We start from the raw sequence: 26,055 nt of genomic DNA on the forward strand, positions 1-26,055 counted from the left end.
CAAGCCGATCCAGGATATGTTTGTAACCCAGGCCCACTCCCAGCTTGATCAGGACTCCCTGCCCTTCTGTTGTCCCACCTATGTGTGCCTAGCTCCCATTGATTTCCGTGGGACTGGGGCACTCATTACAGCTGAGGAGCTGGGCCCCACATGCTGCAGCAATGGGGTGGGTTAAGATCTTAGATCACTCTCTGGGCTAGGTTCCTCCCTGCACTGGAGCTCAGCTCAGTGTATGGCTCGCTGGTGGGGGGGGGCAGCTTTACACCACCACCTTGGCCCCTTCTTCCCCATGCTGGGTCAGCTCAGGATTACCTCAGCCTTCGGTACAGGTCCCAGCAGCCCTTCCTCATGCCAGCTGCCAAGGGTACCAGATAGGAAGTACCAGATTGGTGTAGATAGGAACATTTCCCCAACACCTCCTCCTGCCCCAGGAGCTGCCCTGCCAAGGGTGTGTGCCACCAGCTGCCCTGACTTTGCTGGGGGACCCCTCTCTGTCAGGGAATTCTCTGGGGTCCCCACTAGTGGCTTGATTGCTACCTGACATACATCAACATAGGGACTATAAAGGAGCTGCAGGTAGGTAGGTGGCAGAGGGAGGGTGTCCAAGCAAACTCATCAGCCAGCCCATCCCCTCACAGCCAGGCAGTGTTGCAGCAAATCCACCTCACCCCCCCCCCCCCGTCAGCTGTTTGGCACTGCAACAGTGGGTCTTGTCTCATGATTCTGGCCCTCCGGCCAGGTCCCTCACGATCTCACCCCTTCTGGGGCAATAAAAAGTCCTGCAGGCCAGACAGCCCCTGACCCAGTATCAGATTAACAGCCCCAGACTGGGCTCTGTAGTCCTTGAGTCCTTTATCTCAGGGAGGCTTTCCTCCCCCTGTGCTAGGGAGGATAGGGAACCCCAGACCCACCCTCACCACTGGATTCCAGATCAGAGCCCCACAGGAAGTGGCTGGAATCAGCCCCTCCGAGCCCCTTACTGGTTCCCTGCCCAGCTTCCTACCACAGGCCATTTCTCAGACTCAGCTCCTGGGATCCTCTCCTCTTGGCGGTCTGGCTTCTCAGACATCTTCTCCCCTATCTGTTACTGAAGGACCTGACAGTCACCCGGGAAGGGGAAATGGGCCTCAGTCCAGCAGCAAACATCTGGATGCTTGAGCAGCTGATAACAGTGCCATCCATACAAAGGGACCCATCAGCTGAAAACAGAACAGGGATCTGAGGCCTTGGAGTGTATTGTTGGTGATGTCTGGGCATCTCGCCATCATCTGCACCAGCTGGTAAAAGCCTGGCAGAGAGAGCAATCGGCTGCTTTGCTGAGGGTCGATCAGCTACAGGGAACTGCAATGATTCCCAATGGGGGTAGGAGCTCGGTCAGGGCTGGCAGAAAGAGGTCCCTGGTCTCTCACAGGGGAGGCCTGAAGGAACAAGTCACGCCCCTCTCCTCCCCCAGCTCTGGCAGCTGGATCCCCGAGCAGCCAGTGATGGAATCCTTTCTAGGCTCAGGTTGGAAAATCTGTGCCCATATCATGGGACCAGCTGTTTCAGGGGCTCGGTTGGCTTTATAAGGGCTTGTGCTGCTTTTCCTTTGCAGAATATGCTGAGCCTGACATGGTCCAGGTGAGCCCCAGCAGTCAGACAGCCCCATCCACCTTCAAACCCGCCCTGGACGAAGGCTACACGCTCCCGCTGGTAGTGAACCACTACGACGTGCCGGGCAAGTACCATGAGTACGCAGAGCCCCTGCCACCCGAGCCTGAGTACGCCACCCCCTTCACAGAGCAAGCCCTGGAGGCCGGGGGTGCCACTGCCAAGAAGAACACCTGTGTCATCAAAGTAGTCCCCACCACCCAAGGTCGGGCAGGGTCGCTGGCCTCCCCGATGTCCCCAGGGATCCAGCCACAGTATGACTTCCCAGCTCAGCGGCTTGGTGAGACGCCGAACAGCACAAGAAGGGAGGGATCCCACCAAGCCAGCACTGTGTACACAGAGCCCCAGACTGAGCGGACTTCCACCCTGTGGGGTGACGGCCTAGCAGGGCTCACCACCTCCCCAGAAAGGCACTGCTTCCAGATCCAAGACTTCCCTCTCACCCACATTTACCACGAACCTTTGTGAGGCTGTGGAAAAGAGACTCACATTAGACACACACCAGGCAGCTGGAGAAGGGGGTCCGGCTGCACTGGGGAATCTGCTCTGGGCCTATAGAGCAAGAAGCAGCAGCCCTGTCTATCACCAGCAAAGGGAAATGAAATAGCCATGGGGTTTATAGCGCCGATTTGTGCGGAAGAGGCTGATCCGTCTAACTACCTGATTATTTTGTTTGCGTTGTTTTTTTCCCTTGAACTTAATAGATACCCCAGATCATCTTCACCTCCCTTTCGGATTTGAAGGGGCAGTGTCAGGATCAATGATCGTATATAAATATATATCTCCTTTACCTGCATCACTATTACTGTTTTCTTAATAACCATCATTTCTACTTTGCCATTGGCTACACGTAAAGTGAAAGAGCGCCCCCTGCTGCCGTATGAGCTCTCTAATGCCTCCCTCTGGTATTAAAACTTGAATGGAATTTTACAAACCTCATCAGCGCCAAGGCTGTTGGTTTGTTTGTTCTTCTGCCTTTCATGGTGAAAGCAGGCAGGTCAGTTTCACGTTTTGTTTCTAGTCGGTTTCAGTTCCTGTGTTTGTCTCCTGTCACTGGCAGATAAATACCTTTCCAGCACAAGCTGGTGTGCGGTGTTTAAATCCCAAAACAAAGGCTGCTCTTCCTTGAAGTATAAAATCAAAAGACCAGGAAAATATTTACAGATAAATTAGGGCTTGTAAAATGTTTTTTAAAAAACCCACGAACTATGTTTTTTACACCTATGCTTCACTGACCAGGGGCTCAGTCCAGCAAACAGTGATGTTATGCAGGCAAATCACATTACTCACCTGAGCGGTTTTTAGGAATGAAATTACTTACATGTGTGTCTGCAAAAAGGCACCTAAATACCTTTGAAGATCTGGAGCTAAGTCCCTCTTTTAAATCAGCTATGAAACAACAGATATTCTGCACATGCATGGTAGGACAGATCAGGGGAAACTGGAATCAAGAGGAGAGCAATTGCAATTCTATCCTCTCTCTAACTGGCTTCTTCACTGATCAAATAGGCAATGTTTGCAATGGGATAGGAGGACACTGGTTGCAAAGCGTAGTGGCCATTCCTTTCTATCTGTTAGAGAATTGCACCTGTTTCCTGTGATCTTTCTGCCTCTTTCCCTGCAACAAGCACTTAATCCAAGATTCTTGGAAAGGGACAAAGCTGCATAGCAATACTAGACATTAACTGCAGTGCCGAGACAGGACGGGGAGCTTGGTGCTCTTCTTAAGCACGTACCATCGCAGTCCCAGCTTCATGGTGTTGCTTGGGGACAGCAATGTTTCCCAAGGGGGAATCTGATTTGTGCCCTTGTTGCCAAGAAAGCCAATGGCATTTTGGGATGTATAAGTAGGGGCATAGCGAGCAGATCGAGGGACGTTATCGTTCCCCTCTATTCGACATTGGCGAGGCCTCATCTGGAGTACTGTGTCCAGTTTTGGGCCCCACACTACAAGAAGGATGTGGATAAATTGGAGAGAGTCCAGCGAAGGGCAACAAAAATGATTAGGGGTCTAGAACACATGACTCATGAGGAGAGGCTGAGGGAGCTGGGATTGTTTAGTCTGCAGAAGAGAAGAATGAGGGGGGATTTGATAGCTGCTTTCAACTACCTGAAAGGGGGTTCCAAAGAGGATGGCTCTAGACTGTTCTCAATGGTAGCAGATGACAGAACGAGGAGTAATGGTCTCAAGTTGCAGTGGGGGAGGTTTAGATTGGATATTAGGAAAAACTTTTTCACTATGAGGGTGGTGAAACACTGGAATGCGTTACCTAGGGAGGTGGTAGAATCTCCTTCCTTAGAGGTTTTTAAGGTCAGGCTTGATAAAGCCCTGGCTGGGATGATTTAACTGGGAATTGGTCCTGCTTCGAGCAGGGGGTTGGACTAGATGACCTTCTGGGGTCCCTTCCAACACTGATATTCTATGATTCTATGATCTATAACTGTGTTTCTCTAACAGCAGCCAGATGGATGGAAAAGACCCACGACTGCAGTGTCAGAACTGCTCATTCTTGGCTGACCCCATCCTTCCACCATCGCAGGCTTCCAGCTCCTCCAGTGCATGGGGAATGGAGCCTCAAATCTGTGTTGTGTTTGACAATGTGCTCCCAAAGAGAGAAGAATGAACAACAATAATAATCACACCTAGCTCTTCTAATAGTGCTTTTCATTAGTAGCTCTCAAAGCACTTTACAAATGAGTATATCCTTATCCCCATTTTACAGATAGGGAGACTGAGGCACAGAGCAGGCATTGACTTGCCCAGGGTCACCCAGCAAAGCAGCAGCAGAGCCAAGAATAATACTCAGGTCTCCTGAGTCCCAGTTCAGTGTCCTATCCAGTAGGCCAGCGGTTCTCAAACTAGGGACCATGGTCCAAACCCCTGGGGGTCCGCGAGTCATGTCCAGCTCCAGGGGTCCGTGAGTCATGTGTGGGGCCACCAGCTCTGCTGATCAACTCCTCCCCCTCCCTCCATGCTGTTCAGCAGTGTGCAGGAGGTGCTGGGAGGGAGGGGAAGGAGCAGGGACGGGGTGCACTCAGAGAGAGGTGGAAAGAGGCGGGGAAGAGGAGGGTCAGGGTTGGAGCCGGGGCAGGAAGAGGAGGGGTTGGGGGCAGGCCTTGGGGGAAGGGGGGAGTGGGGGCAGGACCTGGGGCTGAGCAGGGGTTGAGCACCCCCCCTGCAGGGAAAAGGAGAAGCCGGCTTCGGGGTCCATGAAAAATTTTAAATCAAAATGGGGGTCCTCGGGTTGCTAACGTTTGAGAACCACTGCACTAGGCCATTCTGCTATGCCCATTTTCTGCAGACACCCTGTACAAAACCACACGTGTACACTCCTCCAGAGATGCACACACCCTCATATACAGATTGCTGTGCAGCCTTTCCTATATGCACCTCCCCATTCATTCCGAAATACTTCCGTAGAGGCACACACAGCTCCTGGCAGTACCTCACAGCATGGATAAAGCCCTGTCGCTTTGGCAGCAGCCCCAGGACCATTAGGGGGTTCTTTAATATTCAGCAGACAGATTCCAAGAATCTCAGGATGCGTGTGTCTAGTTGTCTTTTGCTGCAGATCCATCCGGCGCAGCACCCTGTGGTACCTCCTCATGCACATGCACAGAATGATGCAGCAAGTCCAGGCTCAGCAAGAGCCTTCCTATGTGAGAGACTCTGCAAGTTCAATACCACAGCGTGGGAGCCCCCTTGTGGTGTTTGAAACCCCATGACCAACCCCAAGTCTTTGCCTACCCCGTTTGCTTTCAGTGACGGGGAACAGCCATCTTCCCCGCAGAGCTGTGATGCTTGGCACTGGAGAGGCAGAGCCACTGGGGTGTACGTAAGGCCCTGATCCAGCTCCCATTATATTCAACAGAAAGACTCCCACTGACTACAGTGGGGTTTGGACTGGGTACTAAGGGCCAGTATTGCAGCCCCCCAGGTTTGGGTGATGCTGCTCTGGAGGCCTCATGGTGCACCTGAGGGTTGGTGTTTCACTGTACCTGGATCTCCCCAAAGGGCAATTGACTGATTCCAAATAAAAGCCCCATTCGCCTGGCTCCAGTCCCTTGAAGAGGAACGGGCCATATCCTGGTCTGGTGGAAATCCACATTGCTCAGTGGAGTGATGCTGCTTCACACTACTGGAAGATCTGATCTGAATGGATCAATCAAGCTAGGTATTTCCATTTGGAAACCTTCTCCTGCCCAACTGCTGGCTGCATCCAGTTCTGGTTTCCAGTTAGGTTTGTTCCTTTTACCCTGTAACATTGTTTGACTGCGACACAAGTAACATTCCTGTGGTCAAGCCATGAAGCTCAGATGGGATTGTTTCAGGGAAGAAAAAAAACAACCTCAAAAAAATTAATCGAAAACTGCTGGGGTGATATCCTGTCTGCACTGAAGTCAATGGCAAAATTCCCATTGACATCCGTGACAACAAATTGTGAACAATATCAGAGAACCAAGTACCCAGGAAATTTCACAATCTGAATGTTTTGCAAGCAGAGCAAATCCAGTCTTCCCTGGGAATTGTTTGCGTGTCTCTAACACAAACTCCCCTTTCCCAAGAACACATTGAGAGGGGCCTTGAGCATCATTAGGCAGTGCACAGTTACTCATAACAGGATGTTTCTGCTGGGCTACTTTTCTGTATACAGCCAGTCCCTCAGCACACTAGACTAGTGCTTGTCCTTGTCATTTGCAAGTTGTGCCATTTAGCATTTTTAAGATTCATATTTGAAAGAGAAAATCTTTGTAAAATCTATCCATCCATCCATCCCAATACACCCCCTTATCTATCTAACCATCCATTCCCATACACTCCTCCCTTAGCTATCTATCCATTCATCTATCCCCATAACACCCTTTATCTATCTATCTAACCCTCATAGACACATCCTTTATTTATCTAATCTATGACAAAACTCAGTGTACAAAATGTGTACACTTGGCTACATACACAGATACAGACGGTGAATAAATATGTTAACGAACCATAGTTCTGTGCCCAGCATGATGTCTGCATTAGTTTGCAGCGGGAGGTGGGCTGAGCCCCTGTTCTTGATAACCAGCATTAATCTGGAATGATTCCAGCACCCGAAGAATTACCTCACCAGCACCTTCTGGCAACCTATCCACCCCCTCTCTTTGATTCAAACACTGCCAGCCACAAGATCACTTTCAGGAACAATATTTTGCAGATTACAGCAAGATTTGGGGAAATCTAATTTTTACCCGTGGGGGTTAAAACTCAAACAAGGAAACCAACTTTAATTTCACTCTGCTAGATGGCCCTCTGTTAAAATAACTGCAAGCATACAAATGGCACCTTGCTTCTTCCCCTCCCCCCCCCCCATATAATTCATGCTTCAATAAAATCTAACTGCAGGAAGGGATAAATAATGCATCATTAAGTATTTAGCAAACATCAAGGCCAAACACAAAAAAACAGAGTGAGGGGAAGGGAAAGTATACATATTCTGTTCTAGGTAGTTAATAATTATATAAAGCAAATTAAGTTCTAGAGGATAAATGTACTTCCTGTCTGGAAAATTATGAAAGACTTCAAAGCAAGAGGAAGGACTATCTTTGTATTTGGAGTAGAAATAAATATTCTCTAAACTAGGCATTTAGAAATTTATTTCAAGTGCTACTTACACTCACCCATAACCTTAGTGGGAAGGACAGCAGTCAGTGAGCACTTATACCCTAGAGAGACAGTTTAAAGAGGGAAACAGTCTCATTTAAACTACAAGGAGTTACAGAAATACAGCTTAGGGTGCTAGGAAACCCCTTCCCCTGCAATCTCTTTTAGGTTATCATTTAGAAAACACTTGACCATCCATCCCAAAGAATTATAATCAAAAACACGTGCTTAAGAAGTAAACTATATCATTCCTCATCTCAATCTGATTTTTACAACACACTTGGGGGCGCCAGAACCAACGATTACCAGCTGCCCCAGGAGCAAAAATTGTGCTTCCGAAATCTCTTGATGTCGATTCCGCACGAAGCAGGGAAAAGCCGCAGCCGCCCCACTCCATGTGCCATACATAGCAGAAGCCCTTTTTACCAAACCACCGGCAGTCCCGCCTCCCCAGTCTGTGACTCTGCCTTCACGATCAGGACGAGATGCCGGATCTCCCCTTGAGATAAGCCACATGTCACATCCCACAACCATCCCCATCTAGTCCCATCACGGCTTTTTCGTTTATTTTACTGCAATTTAACCAGAAATCGTTCAAACGTGCGCACTAGAGCAGGCCGGCAGGAGATGCAAATAAGGCGAATGGCATGCTGGGATTCCACCATAGACCCGGCAGAGCGGAGCCGGAGGAGGGGCGGGGCCAGGGTGAGGCCAAGGCGGAATCCACAGCAGCTTCAAAACAAGGCAAAAGCTTCAGCCAAGCCCCAGGGTGGGGAGGCTGGGGCAGCCCCTGCGGAAGAGACGGGCGCTCACAAGGGAGGGGAGGAAAGGGGCTGTTTAAAGGGGGCACCTGAATTTGAACCAGGGACCACTTGATCTGCAGTCAAATGCTCTACCACTGAGCTACGCCCCCACACCCCCAAAATACTGCTCACCTGGCTGCAAGGGTGTGTTACTGTAAGTGCGTTGTGTGTGTCGCTTCCCCCCAGCACCATCTCTCGCCATCGCTTTTCTCTCCCCCCAGCACCTTTCTCTCACCATCGCTCTTGGCCATCTTTCGCGCTTCCTGTCGACCCTCAGTCTCTCTCGCTCCTTTCTTCACTGTCCGTTCACTACCTGTGTGGATGGTCAAGGTGAGCACAACGCGAACACAACCAAGCTGAGAGGCACTGCCCCAGCTCCGACCCCCACAATCCTAATGGAAACCGGACTCGGGTCCCGCTCTGCCCAGTAGCTCTGTGATTCGTCTTTGTTGTGCTTAACATTTCATAAGGAGTCATTATTATTCACCGCTCCGCAGGAATGTGTAACAGGGTCGCACCAAGGCAGGGCAGTCACAGACCTGGACCCCCCCCCGTGCTCGAAGCTGTACATGGCTCAGTGGCCCCCTTCCCTAGCGGGCCTACAGTCTAAGCGGCCGCCGCACCCCGAGCCAGGTCACCGGCTGCGTCCAATCTTCCATTAAACACCACAAGGAACCGTCCGCTCTCGCGGGACGGGGGGGCGGGACTCTATCTACCCCCCCCCCCCGCCCTTCGCCCCCGGGGGCTGTTACCCGCACGCGGGACGGCAGCAGGGCCGAGGGGAGGGGGACCCCCAGCGGGATTCACAGTGGGGGCGCCAAGGGGTCTAGGTGTCTGGGGGCAGGGGGGCTGCGCCAGGTCAGGTGGGGGGGGCCGGAGGCGTTGCCATGGCAACACGGCAGGCTGGGGAGTTTGCGCAGAGGTCGAGAGAAGGGCCCTGGGGCATGCGCAGTCCTTGACGGGAACTCAACTAGTAGAGGCGGTCTCTCGGGGTGGCGGGTTAACGCATGCGCCGTTGGGGATGGTTGCTCGTTGTGCGCATGCCCAGCGTCGTTCCCTTGCCAGCTGTGCCAGGGAGGCTCTGGTTGGCCGCGGGCGAGCGTTTCCGGGCGGCAGCGGAAGGACGGTTCTGCGGGAGGGCCCGGGCGAGCAGCGCAGAGCCGGCGGCGGCGGCAGCAGCAGCAGCTCAGCCGGGGGCTCCGGCCGCGGAACATGGGGCGATAGGAGGGGGCGCCGGTGAGTGCGGGCCCCAGCCCAGGGCTAGGCTGGGCTCCCCCGCCTTCGGGGGAAGAGACGGGGGGAGCCTGTTGGCGGGGCACGGCCGCCCCCAGCGTCCCGGGCAGGTCCCGAGGGCGGGTGGCTCTGGGCTCCCCGGCACGACCAAGGAGGGGATTAGGGGCTCCCCCGTCTGTGCTTCCAGGCACGCTAAGCCCTAGGAGACTCTAGGGAGCATTCACGCTCTCCTGTCATCACCAGATAGGCACCTCCAGCGTGGGGAGTTGAGGGGGGGGTTTAATCTCCAACATCCCCTTGCAGTGCCTGGGATCATAGAATCATGGAATATCAGGGTTGGAAGGGACCTCAGGAGGTCATCTAGTCCAACCCCCTGCTCAAAGCAGGACCGATCCCCAACTAAATCATCCCAGCCAGGGCTTTGTCAAGCCTGACCTTAAAAATATCTAAAGAAGGAGATTCCACCACCTCCGTAGGTAACGCATTCCAGTGTTTCACCACCCTCCTAGTGAAAAAGTTTTTCCTAATATCCAACCTAAACCTCCCCCACTGCAACTTGAGACCATTACTCCTGTTCTGTCATCTGGTACCACTGAGAACAGTCTAGAGCCATCCTCTTTGGAACCCCCTTTCAGGTAGTTGAAAGCAGCTATCAAATCCCCCCTCATTCTTCTCTTCTGCAGACTAAACAATCCCAGTTCCTTCAGCCTCTCCTCATAACTCATGTGTTACAGTCCCCTAGTCATTTTTCTTGCCCTCCACTGGACTCTTTCCAATTTTTCCATGTCCTTCTTGTAGTGTGGGGCCCAAAACTGGACACAGTACTCCAGATGAGGCCTCACCAATGTTGAATAGAGGGGAACGATCACGTCCCTCGATCTGCTGGCAATGCCCCTACTTATACATCCCAAAATGCCATTGGCCTTCTTGGCCACAAGGGCACACTGTTGACTCATATCCAGCTTCTCGTCCACTGTAACCCCTAGGTCCTTTTCTGCAGAACTGCTGCCGAGCCATTCAGTCCCTAGTCTGTAGCGGTGCATGGGATTCTTCCGTCCTAAGTGCAGGACTCTGCACTTGTCCTTGTTGAACCTCATCAGATTTCTTTTGGCCCAATCCTCCAATTTGTCTAGGGCCCTCTGTATCCTATCCCTACCCTCCAGTGTACCTATCTCTCCTCCCAGTTTAGTGTCATCTGCAAACTTGCAGAGGGTGCAATCCACACCATTCTCCAGATCATTTATGAAGATATTGAACAAAACCGGCCCCAGGACCGAGCCTTGGGGCACTCCACTTGATACCGGCTGCCAACTAGACATGGAGCTATTGATCACTACCCGTTGAGCCCGAGAGTCTAGCCAGCTTTCTATCCACCTTATCGTCCATTCATCCAGCCCATACTTCTTTAACTTGCTGGCAAGAATACTATGGGAGAGCATGTCAAAAGCTTTGCTAAAGTCAAGGAACAACATGTGCACTGCTTTCCCTTCATCCACAGAGCCAATTATCTCATCATAGAAGGCGATTAGATTAGTCAAGCATGACTTGCCCTTAATGAATCCATGCTGACTGTTCCTGATCATCAACATCCTGTTCCTGATGTTTCCTCTCCTCTAAGTGCTTCAGAATTGACTCCTTGAGGACCTGCTCCATGATTTTTCCAGGGACTGAGGTGAGGCTGACTGGCCTGTAGTTCCCAGGATCCTCCTCCTTCTTTTTTTTAAAGATGGGCACTACATTAGCCTTTTTCCAGTCATCTGGGACCTCCCCCGATCGCCATGAGTTTTCAAAGATAATGGCCAATGGCTCTGCGATCACATCCGCCAACTCCTTTAGCACTCTCGGATGCAACGCATCCGGCCCCATGGGCTTGTCCTCATCCAGCTTTTCTAGATAGTCCCGAACCACTTCTTTCTCCACAGAGGGCTGGTCACCTTCTCCCCATGCTGTGCTGCCCGGTGCAGTAGTCTGGGAGCTGACTTTGTTCATGAAGACAGAGGCAAAAAAAGCATTGAGTACGTTAGCTTTTTCCACATCCTCTGTCAGTAGGTTGCCTCCCTCATTCATTAAGGGCCCACACTTTCCTTGATTTTCTTCTTGTTGCCAACATACCTGAAGAAACCCTTCTTGTTACTCTTAACATCTCTTGCTAGCTGCAACTCCAGGTGTGATTTGGCCTTCCTGATTTCACTCCTGCAAGCCCGAGCAATATTTTTATACTCATCCCTGGTCATTTGTCCAATCTTCCACTTCTTGTAAGCTTCTTTTTTGTATTTAAGAGCAGCAAGGATTTCCCTGTTAAGCCAAGCTGGCCACCTGCCATATTTACTATTCTTTCTACACATCGGGATGGTTTGTCCCTGTAACCTCAATAAGGATTCTTTAAAATACAGCCAGCTCTCCTGGACTCCTTTCCCCTTCATGTTATTCTCCCAGGGGATCTTGCCCATCAGTTCCCTGAGGGAGTCAAAGTCTGCTTTTCTGAAGTCCAGGGTCTGTATTCTGCTGCTCTCCTTTCATCCTTGTGTTAGGATGAACTCGACCATTTCATGGTCACTGCCTCCCAGGTTCCCATCTGCTTTAGCTTCCCCTACTAATTCTTCCCGGTTTGTGAGCAGCAGGTCAAGAAGAGCTCTGCCCCTAGTTGGTTCCTCCAACTGGGATGCATGAACTGGGAGTGAAACACCATGTGAATGATGCAAACTTAAAGTCCTTGCTGGAGGATTCTATTCCAGCCCAGCAGGGCGCTCTTAGAATCATAGAATCATAGACTATCAGGGTTGGAAGGGACCTCAGGAGGTCATCTAGTCCAACCCCCTGCTCAAAGCAGGACCGATCCCCAACTAAATCTTCTTCCCTGTCTAAGTGAGTACAGTGCAGCCAAGAGCAAGGGGGTGTCAGGGATACCATATCTTGGTGTCCTAAATTCAAATGTGAAAGTGCAGTCTAACTTTATTTTATATCACATCTTCAATGCAAACTCTAGCTCTTAAATGCCTTAGAGGAAAAAATAGCAGAAGGAAAACCTCAAAGCTCTAAGGATAAAAAGTTGGTTTCCAATGAGATTTGAAAATAGATGGCAGATCCATTTAATTGCCCAATGACTTCCTACAATTTCAGTGAAAAATCACTTTGGTCATGGTGTACTGAAGTTTATAAAGTGAAAAAGAAAGCTCTGAACTCTTACTGTATGACTGGAACATCTGTAAGCTCCCATGGAGTACTGAGTTGTTTGTGCAATGAAAAACTACTTCAGACAGTGGGTACAGCTATATTTTAGGAAAAACTGGAATTTCCCTCAGTGTTCTCACATTTAGAAAATTTATGCATGTTCCTTTTCCTTGCTTCTCATTGGAGATGCCATATAATATCTTCTGGCAGCTAAGAGAAAAACTTGAAGTGAAAGGGAAGTATGCTTTAAAAAGATCTCTAAAGGGGAAAAAATGTCCTACTCTGTCCCAAGGGACACATGTTGAATAAGCAAGTACTTATACCTTGGTAAATCCTGAAGTGTTTTGTTTAGATGACTTTGGACCTGCAAATGTAAAGTAAAAACACACTTTTAGAACCCCGCAAATCTGTGGATATCCGCTTTATATCCGCTGACCATGTTTGCAAATCAGACTCAGATACAAATTTTGTATTCGCACAGGGCTCTACACATTTTCCCTTAGTTAAATGCAGCATTTATATTCTGCCAAATCCACAGATGCTATCTTGGAAAATAGAGCTTGTTAGTTGGTGAGAATATATATTGCACACTATGCAGTCATAATTAGTGCGTTGTTATTGCACCTAGGAGCCCATGTTCAATTCAGGAAGCTTGCGGAATTTACTGAGATTTCCCTAAATGTCTGTGAAAACTCAATTATACCATAGTTGGGGATTCAGAGACTGAAGTTTTAGAAGTCTGTGAGGAAATGAGATTAATTTTTTAATCTTTGTTAATGGAGCATAGCCACAGGGAACTCCCTGTATAAGTTTTTAAAATGAGTTCATCTTGCTGTGATACGCAAGAAAACAATATCAATTTTCCTAGAGTTGCAAGTGACCATTCTTATTTCTGACTTGAACACAAGGAAGAACCTTATGGAAACGTGTTAGGGTACAGAATTTATTTCTACAATTATGTTTTTAGTTTGTTCATACTGAAACCTGAGTAGGGCTATGGATGCATTGTATAATGTGTTCTCCTGATGTCCAATGTATTAAACTGGTTCAAAATGAACTTTTCATTTCAGAATTGGTGGAACTGATTTTTTTTTTAAGTAAAGATGGGTGGCCTCTGTGTTCATATTTAGGTCTTTGAACCTGATTGATTATGATATTGATTAATATAGATCCATGACCATCTATATAATCAGCCATAGTGCCAGTGTTTGGTAGCTCCTTTTACAAAGTGTGCTGACATATTTTTCTCCACACTTTAAGGTTTGAATCAAGCCCTTAAACGTGACCTACAAAGGGGAAAACAACTGAATTCGTAACTTTTCTTTGGTTGTGATGAGTATGGGAGGCTGGAATGGGTCTTGTCTGCTTAATTTTTGACACTAGAAATTCTGGTTTTCATTATCCTGGAAGATTCTGTGATAACTTGAGAAATAATGAAATTATGACATTGCAAGGCTGAAAGCAGAACAGTTGAGAGGGAGGAAGGTTTTTAGACACAGTTAAAAACTTTTTAATACATATTTCACTCCAGTGCCTAACGAACACTTGGTAGAAAGGAGATCTCTTAAAGATTCAGCCAATCCTGCCCTTACGTTTAATGTATAAGTACTTGCAATATACCTCTCCTGAGATACCCACCACTTCCAAAGAGGTCCTCTAGCAAAACAGGGGATGACCAGACTTGACACTCCTGATATTTCTAAATTAAAAAGCAAGCTGTAAAGAAAACTTTTTCAGCCTTTATCCATCATAAAGAAGTGTGCACAAGAAAAAAAAAGTATATCCAAATTTCCTGAAAAATCCTTTGCAGATTACCTTTAATTTCTCTGTATAGATTTCTTTGCTCAGTGTCTTTTCTTCCTGGAAATGGGAGCTGCGGGCACTCAGGTGAATGGTTCAACAAGTTATCTTGTTGCTGTAGACGATAAGTAACTTTGCATCTTCTAGTCTAATGCTGCAGTAGTGTTACTTACTCAGTTGCAATACAGATTACTCAGGTCCCAGTGGCATCAGTACAAGTCATGGGGCATAGTCCTGCTGTGGAAGAAAGCTATTGTTGCAAAAATCTGTACTCTCTACTCCAATACCAACTAGCCCTGTACTTAAACTTTTAACCTAAAAACAAAGATTTGACATAAACATAGACTTCCCTTCACCCTTGAGGATGCTGGGAAATACCTTGCCACTTCAGAACACAAGGTACGCTAGGTTCACAATTACTGTTTAAAGTAAGGCTTCATATTAAACACCCAGAAAAATTACATCTGATCATTTTAATAAGGACAAGGCATAGCTGTGTTGTGGTGTGTATTGTCTGCTGAGGCTTGTTTCCTTTTGATCTTCCTATGATATGGTAGGTGACATGCAAAACAACTGGTATCTTTGTGGGAATGAGAGGTATGTAGCACAGGGGAAGGGGAGACTAGGTTAACACTGGCTATTTACTTACAGGAAGCTTTTGGAAAATGGCCTCTCCATTCACTGGGCCCACAGCAGTTGCTGATGTAATTAAAGATCTAGACACTCAGATAGCTGTAAGTAAGTTGCTTGAGCTTGCCATGAAGTGCCATGTAGGACTTGAGGTTGAAACCTGTGCATCCACATTTTGTTTGTGTTCTGATGACTTGATTATGCCCAAAGGTTGAAATTAGAGGTGAGCGTAAAAATTGCTCTGCATTAATATAGTGCTTTTTGCCCAAGGATTTCAAAGCATTTCACACAACATCTTCTGACCCCTCCATGGTAGGTAAGATTTCCTACTTTGTAAACTGAGACACAGGGCTAAGTGACTGGCCCTAGATCACCCAGCGAACCAGTGTCAGAAGCAGGAATCCTTTCTTCTGCTTCTTGCACTGTGCTCTAGGGGCCTTGCTCCAGAAATGCCAACTAAAAGCTTATAGGGCTCTGTATGATTGAAGAGCATCCCAAGACACAAACATAGGGATTTTGCATTATTTTAAAATCTGGTAACATTGGGCTAGAAATTGAAATCAGAGCTACGTGAAGTGACTTGCATTTATGTTTGTTTTTAAAAAGAAAAATATATGTAATATGTTTGCAGCAGTGCATGACTTTGAGCATTGGAATGAAACACTAAAATATCCACTGTCTAAGCATTCTTGTGTGATTATTTTTAAAGAGTGATTTTTCTGTGTGAATTAATACAAACTAACAAAGAATTTAATGCTTTTATAGAGGAAAATCACATTTTCTACAAAAGGTAGAAAATATTATTTCCCTTAATTTATATATAAATATCCTTGATCTGTTTTGTTTTTTCCTGGTAGCCTGTTTTCAGCTTGCATCACTTGTCACTGTGAGAAGAGACATTTTCCAAAAGGTGCTCTTTTATAGAAAAGTTTGAGGAAAACTGCACTATAAGAGAATTTGAAACCCCCACAACTAATTATGGAAAATAAATCACTTAAAACAAAAGTCAGAAATACAAAAATTGTCATCACAATCAGTTTTATGTTCAGACACAGAAAACGCATTTGCCTCAATGCACGAGCAATAAGATTTTTAGAGTTCATAGAATATCAGGGTTGGAAGGGACCCCAGAAGGTCATCTAGTCCAACCCCCTGCTCGAAGCAGGACCAATTCCCAGTTAAATCATCCCAGCCAGGGCTTTGTCAAGCCTGACCTTAAAAACCTCTAAGGAAGGAGATTCTACCACCTCCCTAGGTAACGCATTCCAGTGTTTCACCACCCTCTTAGTGAAAAAGTTTTTCCTAATATCCAATCTAAACCTCCCCCACTGCAACTTGAGACCATTACTCCTCGTTCTGTCATCTGCTACCATTGAGAACAGTCTAGAGCCATCCTCTTTGGAACCCCCTTTCAGGTAGTTGAAAGCAGCTATCAAATCCCCCCTCATTCTTCTCTTCTGCAGACTAAACAATTCCAGCTCCCTCAGCCTCTCCTCATAACTCATGTGTTCTAGACCCCTAATCATTTTTGTTGCTCTTCGCTGGACTCTCTCCAATTTCTCCACATCCTTCTTGTAGTGTGGGGCCCAAAACTGGACACAGTACTCCAGATGAGGCCTCGCCAATGTCGAATAGAGGGGAACGATCACGTCCCTCGATCTGCTCGCTATGCCCCTACTTATACATCCCAAAATGCCATTGGCCTTCTTGGCAACAAGGGCACACTGCTGACTCATATCCAGCTTCTCGTCCACTGTCACCCCTAGGTCCTTTTCCGCAGAACTGCTGCCTAGCCATTCGGTCCCTAGTCTGAAGCGGCGCATTGGATTCTTCCATCCTAAGTGCAGGACCCTGCACTTATCCTTATTGAACCTCATCAGATTTCTTTTGGCCCAATCCTCCAATTTGTCTAGGTCCTTCTGTATCCTATCCCTCCCCTCCAGCGTATCTACCACTCCTCCCAGTTTAGTATCATCCGCAAATTTGCTGAGAGTGCAATTCACACCATCCTCCAGATCATTTATGAAGATATTGAACAAAACCGGCCCCAGGACCGACCCTTGGGGCACTCCACTTGACACCGGCTGCCAACTAGACATGGAGCCATTGATCACTACCCGTTGAGCCCGACAATCTAGCCAGCTTTCTACCCACCTTATAGTGCATTCATCCAGCCCATACTTCCTTAACTTGCTGACAAGAATACTGTGGGAGACCGTGTCAAAAGCTTTGCTAAAGTCAAGAAACAATACATCCACTGCTTTCCCTTCATCCACAGAACCATTAATCTCATCATAAAAGGCGATTAGATTAGTCAGGCATGACCTTCCCTTGGTGAATCCATGCTGGCTGTTCCTGATCACTTTCCTCTCATGCAAGTGCTTCAGGATTGATTCTTTGAGGACCTGCTCCATGATTTTTCCAGGGACTGAGGTGAGGCTGACTGGCCTGTAGTTCCCAGGATTCTCCTTCTTCCCTTTTTTAAAGATTGGCACTACATTAGCCTTTTTCCAGTCATCCGGGACTTCCCCGGTTCGCCACGAGTTTTCAAAGATAATGGCCAATGGCTCTGCAATCACAGCCGCCAATTCCTTCAGCACTCTCGGATGCAACTCGTCCGGCCCCATGGACTTGTGCTCGTCCAGCTTTTCTAAATAGTCCCTAACCACCTCTATCTCCACAGAGGGCTGGCCATCTCTTCCCCATTTTGTGATGCCCAGCGCAGCAGTCTGGGAGCTGACCTTGTTAGTGAAAACAGAGGCAAAAAAAGCATTGAGTACATTAGCTTTTTCCACATCCTCTGTCACTAGGTTGCCTCCCTCATTCAGTAAGGGGCCCACACTTTCCTTGGCTTTCTTCTTGTTGCCAACATACCTGAAGAAACCCTTCTTGTTACTCTTGACATCTCTTGCTAGCTTCAGCTCCAGGTGCGATTTGGCCCTCCTGATATGATTCCTACATGCCCGAGCAATATTTTTATACTCTTCCCTGGTCATATGTCCAACCTTCCACTTCTTGTAAGCTTCTTTTTTATGTTTAAGATCCACTAGGATTTCACCATTAAGCCAAGCTGGTCGCCTGCCATATTTACTATTCTTTCGACTCATTGGGATGGTTTGTCCCTGTAACCTCAACAGGGATTCCTTGAAATATAGCCAGCTCTCCTGGACTCGTTACCCCTTCAAGTTAGTCCCCCAGGGGATCCTGGCCATCCGTTCCCTGAGGGAGTCGAAGTCTGCTTTCCTGAAGTCCAGGGTCCATATCCTGCTGCTTACCTTTCTTCCCTGTGTTAGGATCCTGAACTCAACCAACTCATGGTCACTGCCTCCCAGATTCCCATCCACTTTTGCTTCCCCCACTAATTCTACCCGGTTTGTGAGCAGCAGGTCAAGAAAAGCCCCCCCCCCCCCCCAGTTGGCTCCTCTAGCACTTGCACCAGGAAATTGTCCCCTACGCTTTCCAAAAACTTCCTGGATTGTCTATGCACCGCTGTATTGCTCTCCCAGCAGATATCAGGAAAATTAAAGTCACCCATGAGAATCAGGGCATGCGATCTAGTAGCTTCCGCGAGCTGCCGGAAGAAAGCCTCATCTACCTCATCCCCCTGGTCCGGTGGTCTATAGCAGACTCCCACCACTACATCACCCTTGTTGCTCACACTTCTAAACTTAATCCAGAGACACTCAGGTTTTTCTACAGTTTCGTACCGGAGCTCTGAGCAGTCAGTTAATATAGGCTGCTATTAAAGTTTCCATTAAAAGTCACTTCACAGCTTAACGTCTGTCCTTTCAAATAGTGAGATGTATTTTCTATGTAACCACCTACTTATTGGTCTGAACTATCACCAAAATAGTGGCAGAAGCAGGAATCCCATTGACAACTGCATTCATTGAACTGAGATAGTAGAACGGTGAAAGACTTGTAAGAGCATCTGAAACCTCTTACTCTGATAGGTCAAACAATTTAATAAATATTTGTGTATTAGTACTAATCACTACAGTTTTCCTTTACCATTCTTGGTGATAACTGAAGAACACAAGTTTGGACAGAGCCATGCTATTGTGGAGCTGTGGGCCACAGATCTGACTGCAAGGAAGCCAAGTGGTGGGTCTGTAGTAGTGTGCTAGGAAGAATAGATGTTTCAAGGTTCTAGACCCTGTTTACTAATCTAGGTTGCCAGTTCAGATCCAGTCCAGATGTTACCTCTGGTGTTTAGTGGCCTATGACATGAGTTAGTCTGAGAATTTTATGGCTAATCTGGAAAGAGCAGGCCGTTAGTTAGGCGTATGAAATTAGTCAGTTCTGGCCTTTGTTTGACAGTCCATTAAATTCCATGTTGTGCAGTTGAAAGCCTCAACTGAAGTGAGGAATCAAAGGAATTAGAGACAAAGGTGGGTTTTCTACTGTCCTGTCACTTTTGGAGACCTGGCTTAATGCTGACAAGGTTTATAGGTGAGATTGAATTCTAGGGCTTAGGCCAAACTTTCAATATCTGTTCGCATTGCAAAACTGTCCTACTATTGGAAATGTCTTGGTTTGGGAATAATTACAGGTCAGACTTGAAATGCATTGTTGGGGTTGTGTGGCAGATGCTAGAACTGTACCTTCCTGCTCTGTGCCTGGTTCTAACCAGTGCAGCTACATGAGGAGCCTTGTACTTGGCTTTCTCCTCCTCCCAACTAAGTAGATGTCTGAAATGTAAAAATGGAGTCTCTCATGTTGTGATAGTGCCTAGAGACCCCGGTCGTAGACCAGGCTCCATGGTACATAGAACGAAAAAACAGTCCCTGCCCTGAGGAGTTTATAGTCTGATTTTTTCCTCTTTAGTGTAATCTTCCCAACTATACATCAGGAGGTTGTCATTAATCTGCCAGTTAGGAGTAAGTATGGAGACCTAAGGCTGCCACCAAAGAGGCACAGGTAGGAGAAGAGGGAAAAGACCTTTTACGGGTCTGTAGGATTCAGGCCTGGATTGAATTTTGGTGTTAGACTGGAAGAGGGAATGCAATGTTCTTAGGATGTACTCGGGCTGGCTCAGTCAGACTTCACACCCATCCTCGGTTCTCCATTCAGTGAAGTCTGTGCAACCATAATGCCTTCCTTTAAAGTTTTATTTTTAATGTTCAAAAATATTTTCCTTTCCCCACCCATGTCCTTCCTCTCCTCAAAGTGTGTTTGGAAGTATCAGAATAAGTTGAAAGCCTCCAGACATTGCCTGTGGGATATGGTCTTAGTACAGATAGTGAGGGGGAGTTTAGGGAGTGAAATCCAATCTCTAAATTCACACCTTTACCCCATTGTTCACTTTGGTGTTCCTTTCCTTCTCCAGCTGGTTGGTCTGGGTCCTCACAACCCCAAAAAGAAGCAGGATCTTGACAAGCTGTATGATTTAAAGACTAAAGCCCAGCAGATTATGAACCAGTTTGGCCCATCTACCTTGATCAACCTATCCAGTTTCTCCTCGATAAAGCCAGAACCAGCCAACACGCCACCACAGAGCTCCATGGCAAACAGTACCGCTGTGGCAAAGATGCCAGGGACTCCTAGTGGAGGGGGACGCCTAAGTCCTGAAAGCAACCAGGTAATTTCACTTAAGATCTTGGGCAAACCAGGAGTTGTTCAGACCCTCCCTTACTTTGATGACTCTCCCTTAAATGACCTGGAAATATTTTACATTAATTGAACTTATCATTTGAGTACCCACAGTTCACCCAGTACTACAGAGATCCGGTTCCTGCCTCTCTCGAGTTTACAATCTGAATCAGACACAGATTGTATAGATCAGCTGCAGGTTGCATCTAGTCTCCTAGTGATGAACAACGGAGAGATCAGAAAATCCCATTCCAAGTGTGGCTTGTATGAAAAACAAAATACTGAATACAATGAAAATCTGTTTTCCAATGCTGTAGGTCGTCATAACAAGTGTAGGGCAATGTGCTTGATACCCTTTCCCCCCCCCCCCCCCCCGGCTTCCCTGAAATAGGTCAAAAGGTCAGTTTAAACCTGGTTTCTGAAGTCAGATTGCTGGCTCCAACCTACGGTGTGTGTAGGTAACTTGTACCTCCTCGGGACAATGAGGAAGTAGCACCACAGTCAAACAGCTGCCATTTTACGCATATAATGCAACACTTGTTTTCAGTTTTTAACACATAAAATGATTGGCTGCATTCTGGCAGCAAAATGGGATGTATTCCAAAAAAGGAAGGTATCTGATTTCAGTCTTCTCCAACACCCTTCCTCTGCCGAAATACCCCCACCCCATGCGGTTCCACTCTTGTGGCAATGCTGGGGCTGGAATGGAAACTTTTGCTCCGCTTCAGAAGAACTAAGAGAGAAGCTGAGATGGAGAGAAGGCTGTGCTCCCCTGGAGGGGAGTGGCTTAAGAGCGTAATCATGTCTGAACTCCCGAGTCTTATGGGAATCACAGATTCAGATTCCAGTAGCTTTCACTTAACCTTTCATTCTACTCTGGGAAACAAACTAAATGTCCCAAGTTTGTGTGTAGATTTTCTGATGCTTTTTAAACTCAGGCTTCATGGACATTTGACTTGTTGGCACTTCTCAAAAGAGAAGGGGTTTGCCTCAGTGTCATTGAACCAAATGTATCTAGTTTATCCTGTAAGACTTTTGGGACAGGGTGATACCATCCCTCTATATCCTACAATGGTGAGCATGCTGCTGATGCTCAGAAACTAATAAAATCCTCACTCCCCCCTAGCTGTTATGCAGCATGCTCTGTGCTAATTGACTGCTATCCTCCACCCAGTGGTGGTGTATGTACCTTATTTGAAGCACTGGCGGGCACCATAGAAATGTAAAATATTATCTTTTGCCCATAATATAACCCTGCAGTTATTGAAATTATTCTTGTACTTACAGTCCACCCTTCAAGAGTTCTCATTATGCAATTGTTTTCTCTTGCCAGCGCACTGTTGCTTTAATCAACAGTATTTTGAGATGAAAGAGATGGTAGCAAATGTTGTCTCACGTGAAAGGACAGCCTTATTCATTATTCTGTCTCATTGGCCATTGCTTTGTTTGTAGCTGCCAAGTAGGTTTGAGAATGCCTAGTTATTGCCCAGTGTTTATCTGTGCAGTTCCTGCAGTGTTACATTTTGTCAATACTGTGTATAGCCTGGAACGTGGATTACAGTTTTGGGGGCAGTTTAAGAGTGATTTTTTAAATTTTTTGCTGCTGTGCTGTGTATTGCCAGTCAGATTGCTAATGCAGTATGGAAAATGATCACCCTTTTATCCTCAGGTTTTAACCAAGAAGAAGTTGCAGGATCTGGTGCGAGAGGTGGATCCCAATGAGCAGCTGGATGAGGATGTGGAGGAGGTAGGCCATGTGTGACAACCCGTACTAGTAAAATAGGACATGCAGAGCCAATCCAGAGCTGTCATAGCCCCTTGCCCACTACAGGGAGGATTGGTTTATACTATTGTGCTGTTACGCAAGCTCTGGTCAGCTTCAAACGTGGTGCTGAAGGTCCGTATGCATTGCTGGTGCTCAGAAGTATTCATTCTAATTTATTAACCAGTCTTTTGCTGGTGACTCTCACAGACGTCCCAGGGGCTTTTCTGTAGGGCGTGGTCAAACTGTTTTCAGTGAGCAGTAGCTTTTGAGGGTTGAATTTCATGGTGGTCACTATGTTTTTTGACTATAACAGTCATCCAGAAAATAATATGAATGGGTTTGAGGTACTCCTTTCTTCAACCCCCTACTTTCCCACAGATGCTGTTGCAGATTGCTGATGATTTCATTGAGAGTGTGGTGACAGCTGCCTGCCAGCTTGCCCGACATCGCAAATCAAACACTCTGGAAGTGAAGGATGTCCAGCTGCATCTCGGTAAGAGATTCGTGTCTTGTCAGTGAGGAGACAGAACTGAGGGAGTATCTGAGAAGGGATTGTCCCCGCTAGACCTTGGGGTAGGGATCTGGGTACACGCTACACAACCAGAGCAAACGCTGAATAGGGACATTTGAGGGAAATAGTCTAACCAAAATATGTGGAAGCAGAGACATGGAGGAGGCTGCCCCTTTATGAACTTGAGCCTAGGGTGGCTGTCTAGGCATCATTTCTTAATGGACCTGCTGGGAATCAGGGACAATTTAAATGTCATTATGTTTTCTTCCTCCAAAACTCTCCTATTCCTATGCACGGGCATGCCGTTTTGTATCCATTCTGTAACCTGGATTGTAAGGTCTTTGGTGTAGGGCCTGTTTACAATAGCTGTATATAGTATCTAGCCCAATGGGACCCTGACTCGAGTCCTTAGATGCAAGCACAGTACAAATAATAAGTAACCTCTGTGGTGCCCTTAGTCACAGGAGTCCGGATTTCCCAGTACCCCCATTTCTCACTAAATATCTGGAGCCCTGGCACCAGGAGGTTCACTGAATAGTTCTTATTGTTGTGGCATGTTGAGGGCTTCCCTGTGTTGGACATTCTGCACGGCTTTCTGACGCAGTGATCTGCGCTTTCTGTTCCAGAGCGCCAGTGGAACATGTGGATCCCTGGTTTTGGTTCTGAAGAAATCCGGCCGTACAAAAAAGCCTGCACTACAGAAGCTCACAAACAGGTGAGGAGCCCCTTGTGAATGCACTAATAGCCAAATGTAGGGGAGTCCATACAAGCAGAGTCCTTGTCCAACTCCCCCCACACATGCCAGTGCTGCCCTTGTTCATCTCCACTCTTGAGTTGTGGCCAAGACAGAATGGAATCCCGATGACACGGTGGATCTTGTATATTCTTTTAGACTCAGTGTGTTCCCAAGGCTGCAACAATCTAAGACAGGGAGACTCCTGGCTGCTGCTAGATTCTCTCTTCTAACTGATGGCCACACCCTTCAAGTTGCAGTAGAGTGTCAGTTGTTGGGAGACCCCATACGAGATACTGCTAGTTTGTAATGCTGGCTCCCTGCACAGCCTCACCTTGCAGTTAGCATGTGATGACAGTGCTGGAGAGCAATTCTCACCTAGCCTCTGACGCTCCAAGGAGGAGCCTAAAACAACGCTTCACCCACAGGCAGTTAAGCGGTCAGGGAGAAGACACTCAGTTCAGGATCCAAAACACAACCATGGCCATGAGACAATGCTGCATGGCTGGTTTTTCATGGTCCGTTCTGCATGGAGCCAGCATGTTTGTGAATAGCCAGAAAGCTCTCTTTCCAGAAGAATTTAAAAATCTATGTTGACTGAAGGGAATCCTTGTTTGTAAAACCACGGGAGTCCAGGGATGCTGTTTGCATACTATGATCAAGAGTGACTAGGGCTGTAAGTCTTGCTGTTTGTTAAACCTGGCATTAAAATGTGTGGCGGCTGGCTCTGTCAGCTAATGGCAGTAGCCATGCGTGTATGTAACAGTGACCCAGGTCTTACTGAGCTACTGCAGGACAACTGCAGAATCCCTTCCATTGGAAATAAATGGTTGCTGCACAACATGGCAGCAAGAGACTTGTTGCCATTGTATATAGGGGCAGCTGAAAATTATTTCCTCTCCTATTTAAATATCTGGCTGGGGCTCCTCTTGAAGAGCACTTGTGCTTGTCCTGGAAATTTCAGCTGTTAGTTACTTGTTCAGTACTGGTTTCTGTCTTGCTCCAACTTTGGAAGTTGCTGGGTTTTTTAAGTCAAAGGCTAAAGCCATGAATAAAAATCTCTACACCCATGAAATGCACCAGCATGGTAACGTGACAGCTCCATTCCTGATACGGCAGATGAAATGCTGTGCAGGTGCGGACAGAGGGCCTTCAGGTGGATTTTGATTCAGTGCACAATGCAAGTAAAATATTAAACTGTGCTAATGACTGAGTGAAATTAGGATTAAGGTAGAATCACCAAACCGAAATGATGACTCCGGACAGAATTTCTCCCAAGGAGAGAAGCACAGACTCTCTGAAAATTTTTTTTTTTTAAACTTTCTGGCTATGGATCTATCGAAACTAGGATTCAAATAGCCTTAAAGAACCATGATTAAACACCGGTCCAGCTAATTCATGGTAGAACACTGCCTACAGACGTGTTCAAGCCTGAGTAGGACCCAGGTGGAACACTTCTCAGCATGGCTTATAGTTTGGCCCCACCCACAAGTTAGACAAATCAAGTTACAAATGGATTTAGCTAGAACCCATCTTAACTGTTAAAATGTGGTTCCCAAAGTGTTTAAAGGCCACTGTGTCTGTAGTTCTTGGTATATCGCCACTGTTCACCAGAGCTTACTTTCAGCATATGGTATTGCATAAACAACCTGTTGTGGGCCCTGTGTTTCTTCAATCTCATTCCTGTATAGCCACATTCCCAGCTTGATTTGCAGATAACCATGTTCCAGTCGCTCAGTTCCCTGTATTTTCCCTTTATTGTTTCAGAGAATGGCACTGATCCGCAAAACAACCAAGAAATAACCCCTGGGAGTAGCAGGGAGACAACTGTGCGTTTGGGGATATCTGCCTCTAAGCTGAAGCCTCCATGACACCATCCATGGGATATTTTTTTTAATGCTTTACAGAGAAGCATATATTTTTTATTAACAGTGCAGCAATATCTATGACTTTGAGGAGATCGGCCAAAAACCATGATATGCCCCCCCTTCCTCAGCCCCCCATCAGAGCGCATCGTATCTTGAAACAAAGACTTTATTTGTGACTTTTAAAGTGGTTTATTGTATAAGTGATTGATTGTCCAAGGAACAGAGCATTTTGGTCTTGTTTGGGACAGTATTAGAAGCATCTGTAGAGGTTTTCGTTTTTCCCCCTTCCCTCCTGCCAGTTCCAGTACTTTGTAATGTCAATGTTTATATAAATACTTGCATTTGTTTTACATTAATAAAGAAATTATTAATCTAAAGCCGGGCATTGTCTCGTGCTTCTGCATTTGACGTGTGTACAGCACCTCATTTCAAACTCTAGGCAGTAGGAGAGAGGGGCGGCTTGCTGCAGGGATGTTTAAAGGACATGCCAGGTTTAGGTTCAAAATGGAGGGGAGGACTAGGATGGCTCTTGCACTGGTAAGGGACAGCACAGACCATTTTGCCTCTAAGTAGCCAGTTGAGATCTGGCTGAGGAGTAGTGACCACAAGTCCTACCATCTGTTAGCTGTTTGGCCTATGTGAAATAAACTAATGG

The 26,055-nt window shown here is 47.0% G+C and overlaps 2 protein-coding genes and 2 non-coding genes across 6 annotated transcripts in view; 2 read left to right on the plus strand and 2 right to left on the minus strand.

Moving 5' to 3' along the window:
• Positions 1 to 2,356, plus strand: part of LOC144277403 (discoidin, CUB and LCCL domain-containing protein 1-like) — a 48,674-nt gene extending 46,318 nt beyond the window's left edge. Inside the window, exon 15 of the mRNA XM_077838163.1 lies at positions 1,595 to 2,356. Within this exon, the coding sequence (XP_077694289.1) occupies positions 1,595 to 2,118 (524 nt within the window). The 3' untranslated portion in view covers positions 2,119 to 2,356. The remainder of the gene's footprint in view (positions 1 to 1,594) is intronic.
• Positions 2,357 to 7,576: 5,220 nt separating this feature from the next.
• On the minus strand, positions 7,577 to 7,718 carry LOC144277421 (U11 spliceosomal RNA). The gene has a single exon (XR_013348453.1). It is a non-coding gene; the product is annotated as a U11 spliceosomal RNA (small nuclear RNA).
• Positions 7,719 to 8,128: 410 nt separating this feature from the next.
• Positions 8,129 to 25,803, plus strand: TAF12 (TATA-box binding protein associated factor 12). 3 transcript variants are annotated; one of them, XM_077837958.1, is made up of 7 exons: positions 9,209 to 9,333; positions 14,953 to 15,035; positions 20,261 to 20,512; positions 22,193 to 22,270; positions 22,667 to 22,781; positions 23,426 to 23,514; positions 25,300 to 25,803. In XM_077837958.1, the coding sequence occupies exons 2-7, from the start codon at positions 14,967 to 14,969 to the stop codon at positions 25,333 to 25,335; spliced, it is 639 nt and encodes a 212-aa protein (XP_077694084.1). In that variant the 5' UTR covers positions 9,209 to 9,333; positions 14,953 to 14,966; the 3' UTR covers positions 25,336 to 25,803. The 3 variants fall into 3 exon arrangements, with proteins under 3 accessions (XP_077694086.1, XP_077694085.1, XP_077694084.1); XM_077837960.1 differs by lacking the exons at positions 9,209 to 9,333; positions 14,953 to 15,035 and adding an exon at positions 8,129 to 8,251; XM_077837959.1 differs by lacking the exon at positions 14,953 to 15,035 and having other exon boundaries at positions 9,177 to 9,333.
• On the minus strand, positions 8,136 to 8,207 carry TRNAC-GCA (transfer RNA cysteine (anticodon GCA)). The gene has a single exon. It is a non-coding gene; the product is annotated as a tRNA-Cys (tRNA).
• Positions 25,804 to 26,055: the final 252 nt, after the last annotated feature.

Source organism: Eretmochelys imbricata, chromosome 19 (assembly GCF_965152235.1).
Source record: "Eretmochelys imbricata isolate rEreImb1 chromosome 19, rEreImb1.hap1, whole genome shotgun sequence".
NCBI classification, from domain to species: domain Eukaryota; kingdom Metazoa; phylum Chordata; order Testudines; family Cheloniidae; genus Eretmochelys; species Eretmochelys imbricata.

Bases quoted from the DNA above. Each gene is read 5' to 3' on its own strand.
- TAF12 (XM_077837958.1), top strand. From the start codon at position 14,967: ATGGCCTCTCCATTCACTGGGCCCACAGCAGTTGCTGATGTAATTAAA. The intron at 15,036-20,260 runs GTAAGTAAGTTG...TTCCTTCTCCAG, and splicing joins ATCTAGACACTCAGATAGCT to CTGGTTGGTCTGGGTCCTCA. The intron at 22,782-23,425 runs GTAAGAGATTCG...TTTCTGTTCCAG, and splicing joins GGATGTCCAGCTGCATCTCG to AGCGCCAGTGGAACATGTGG.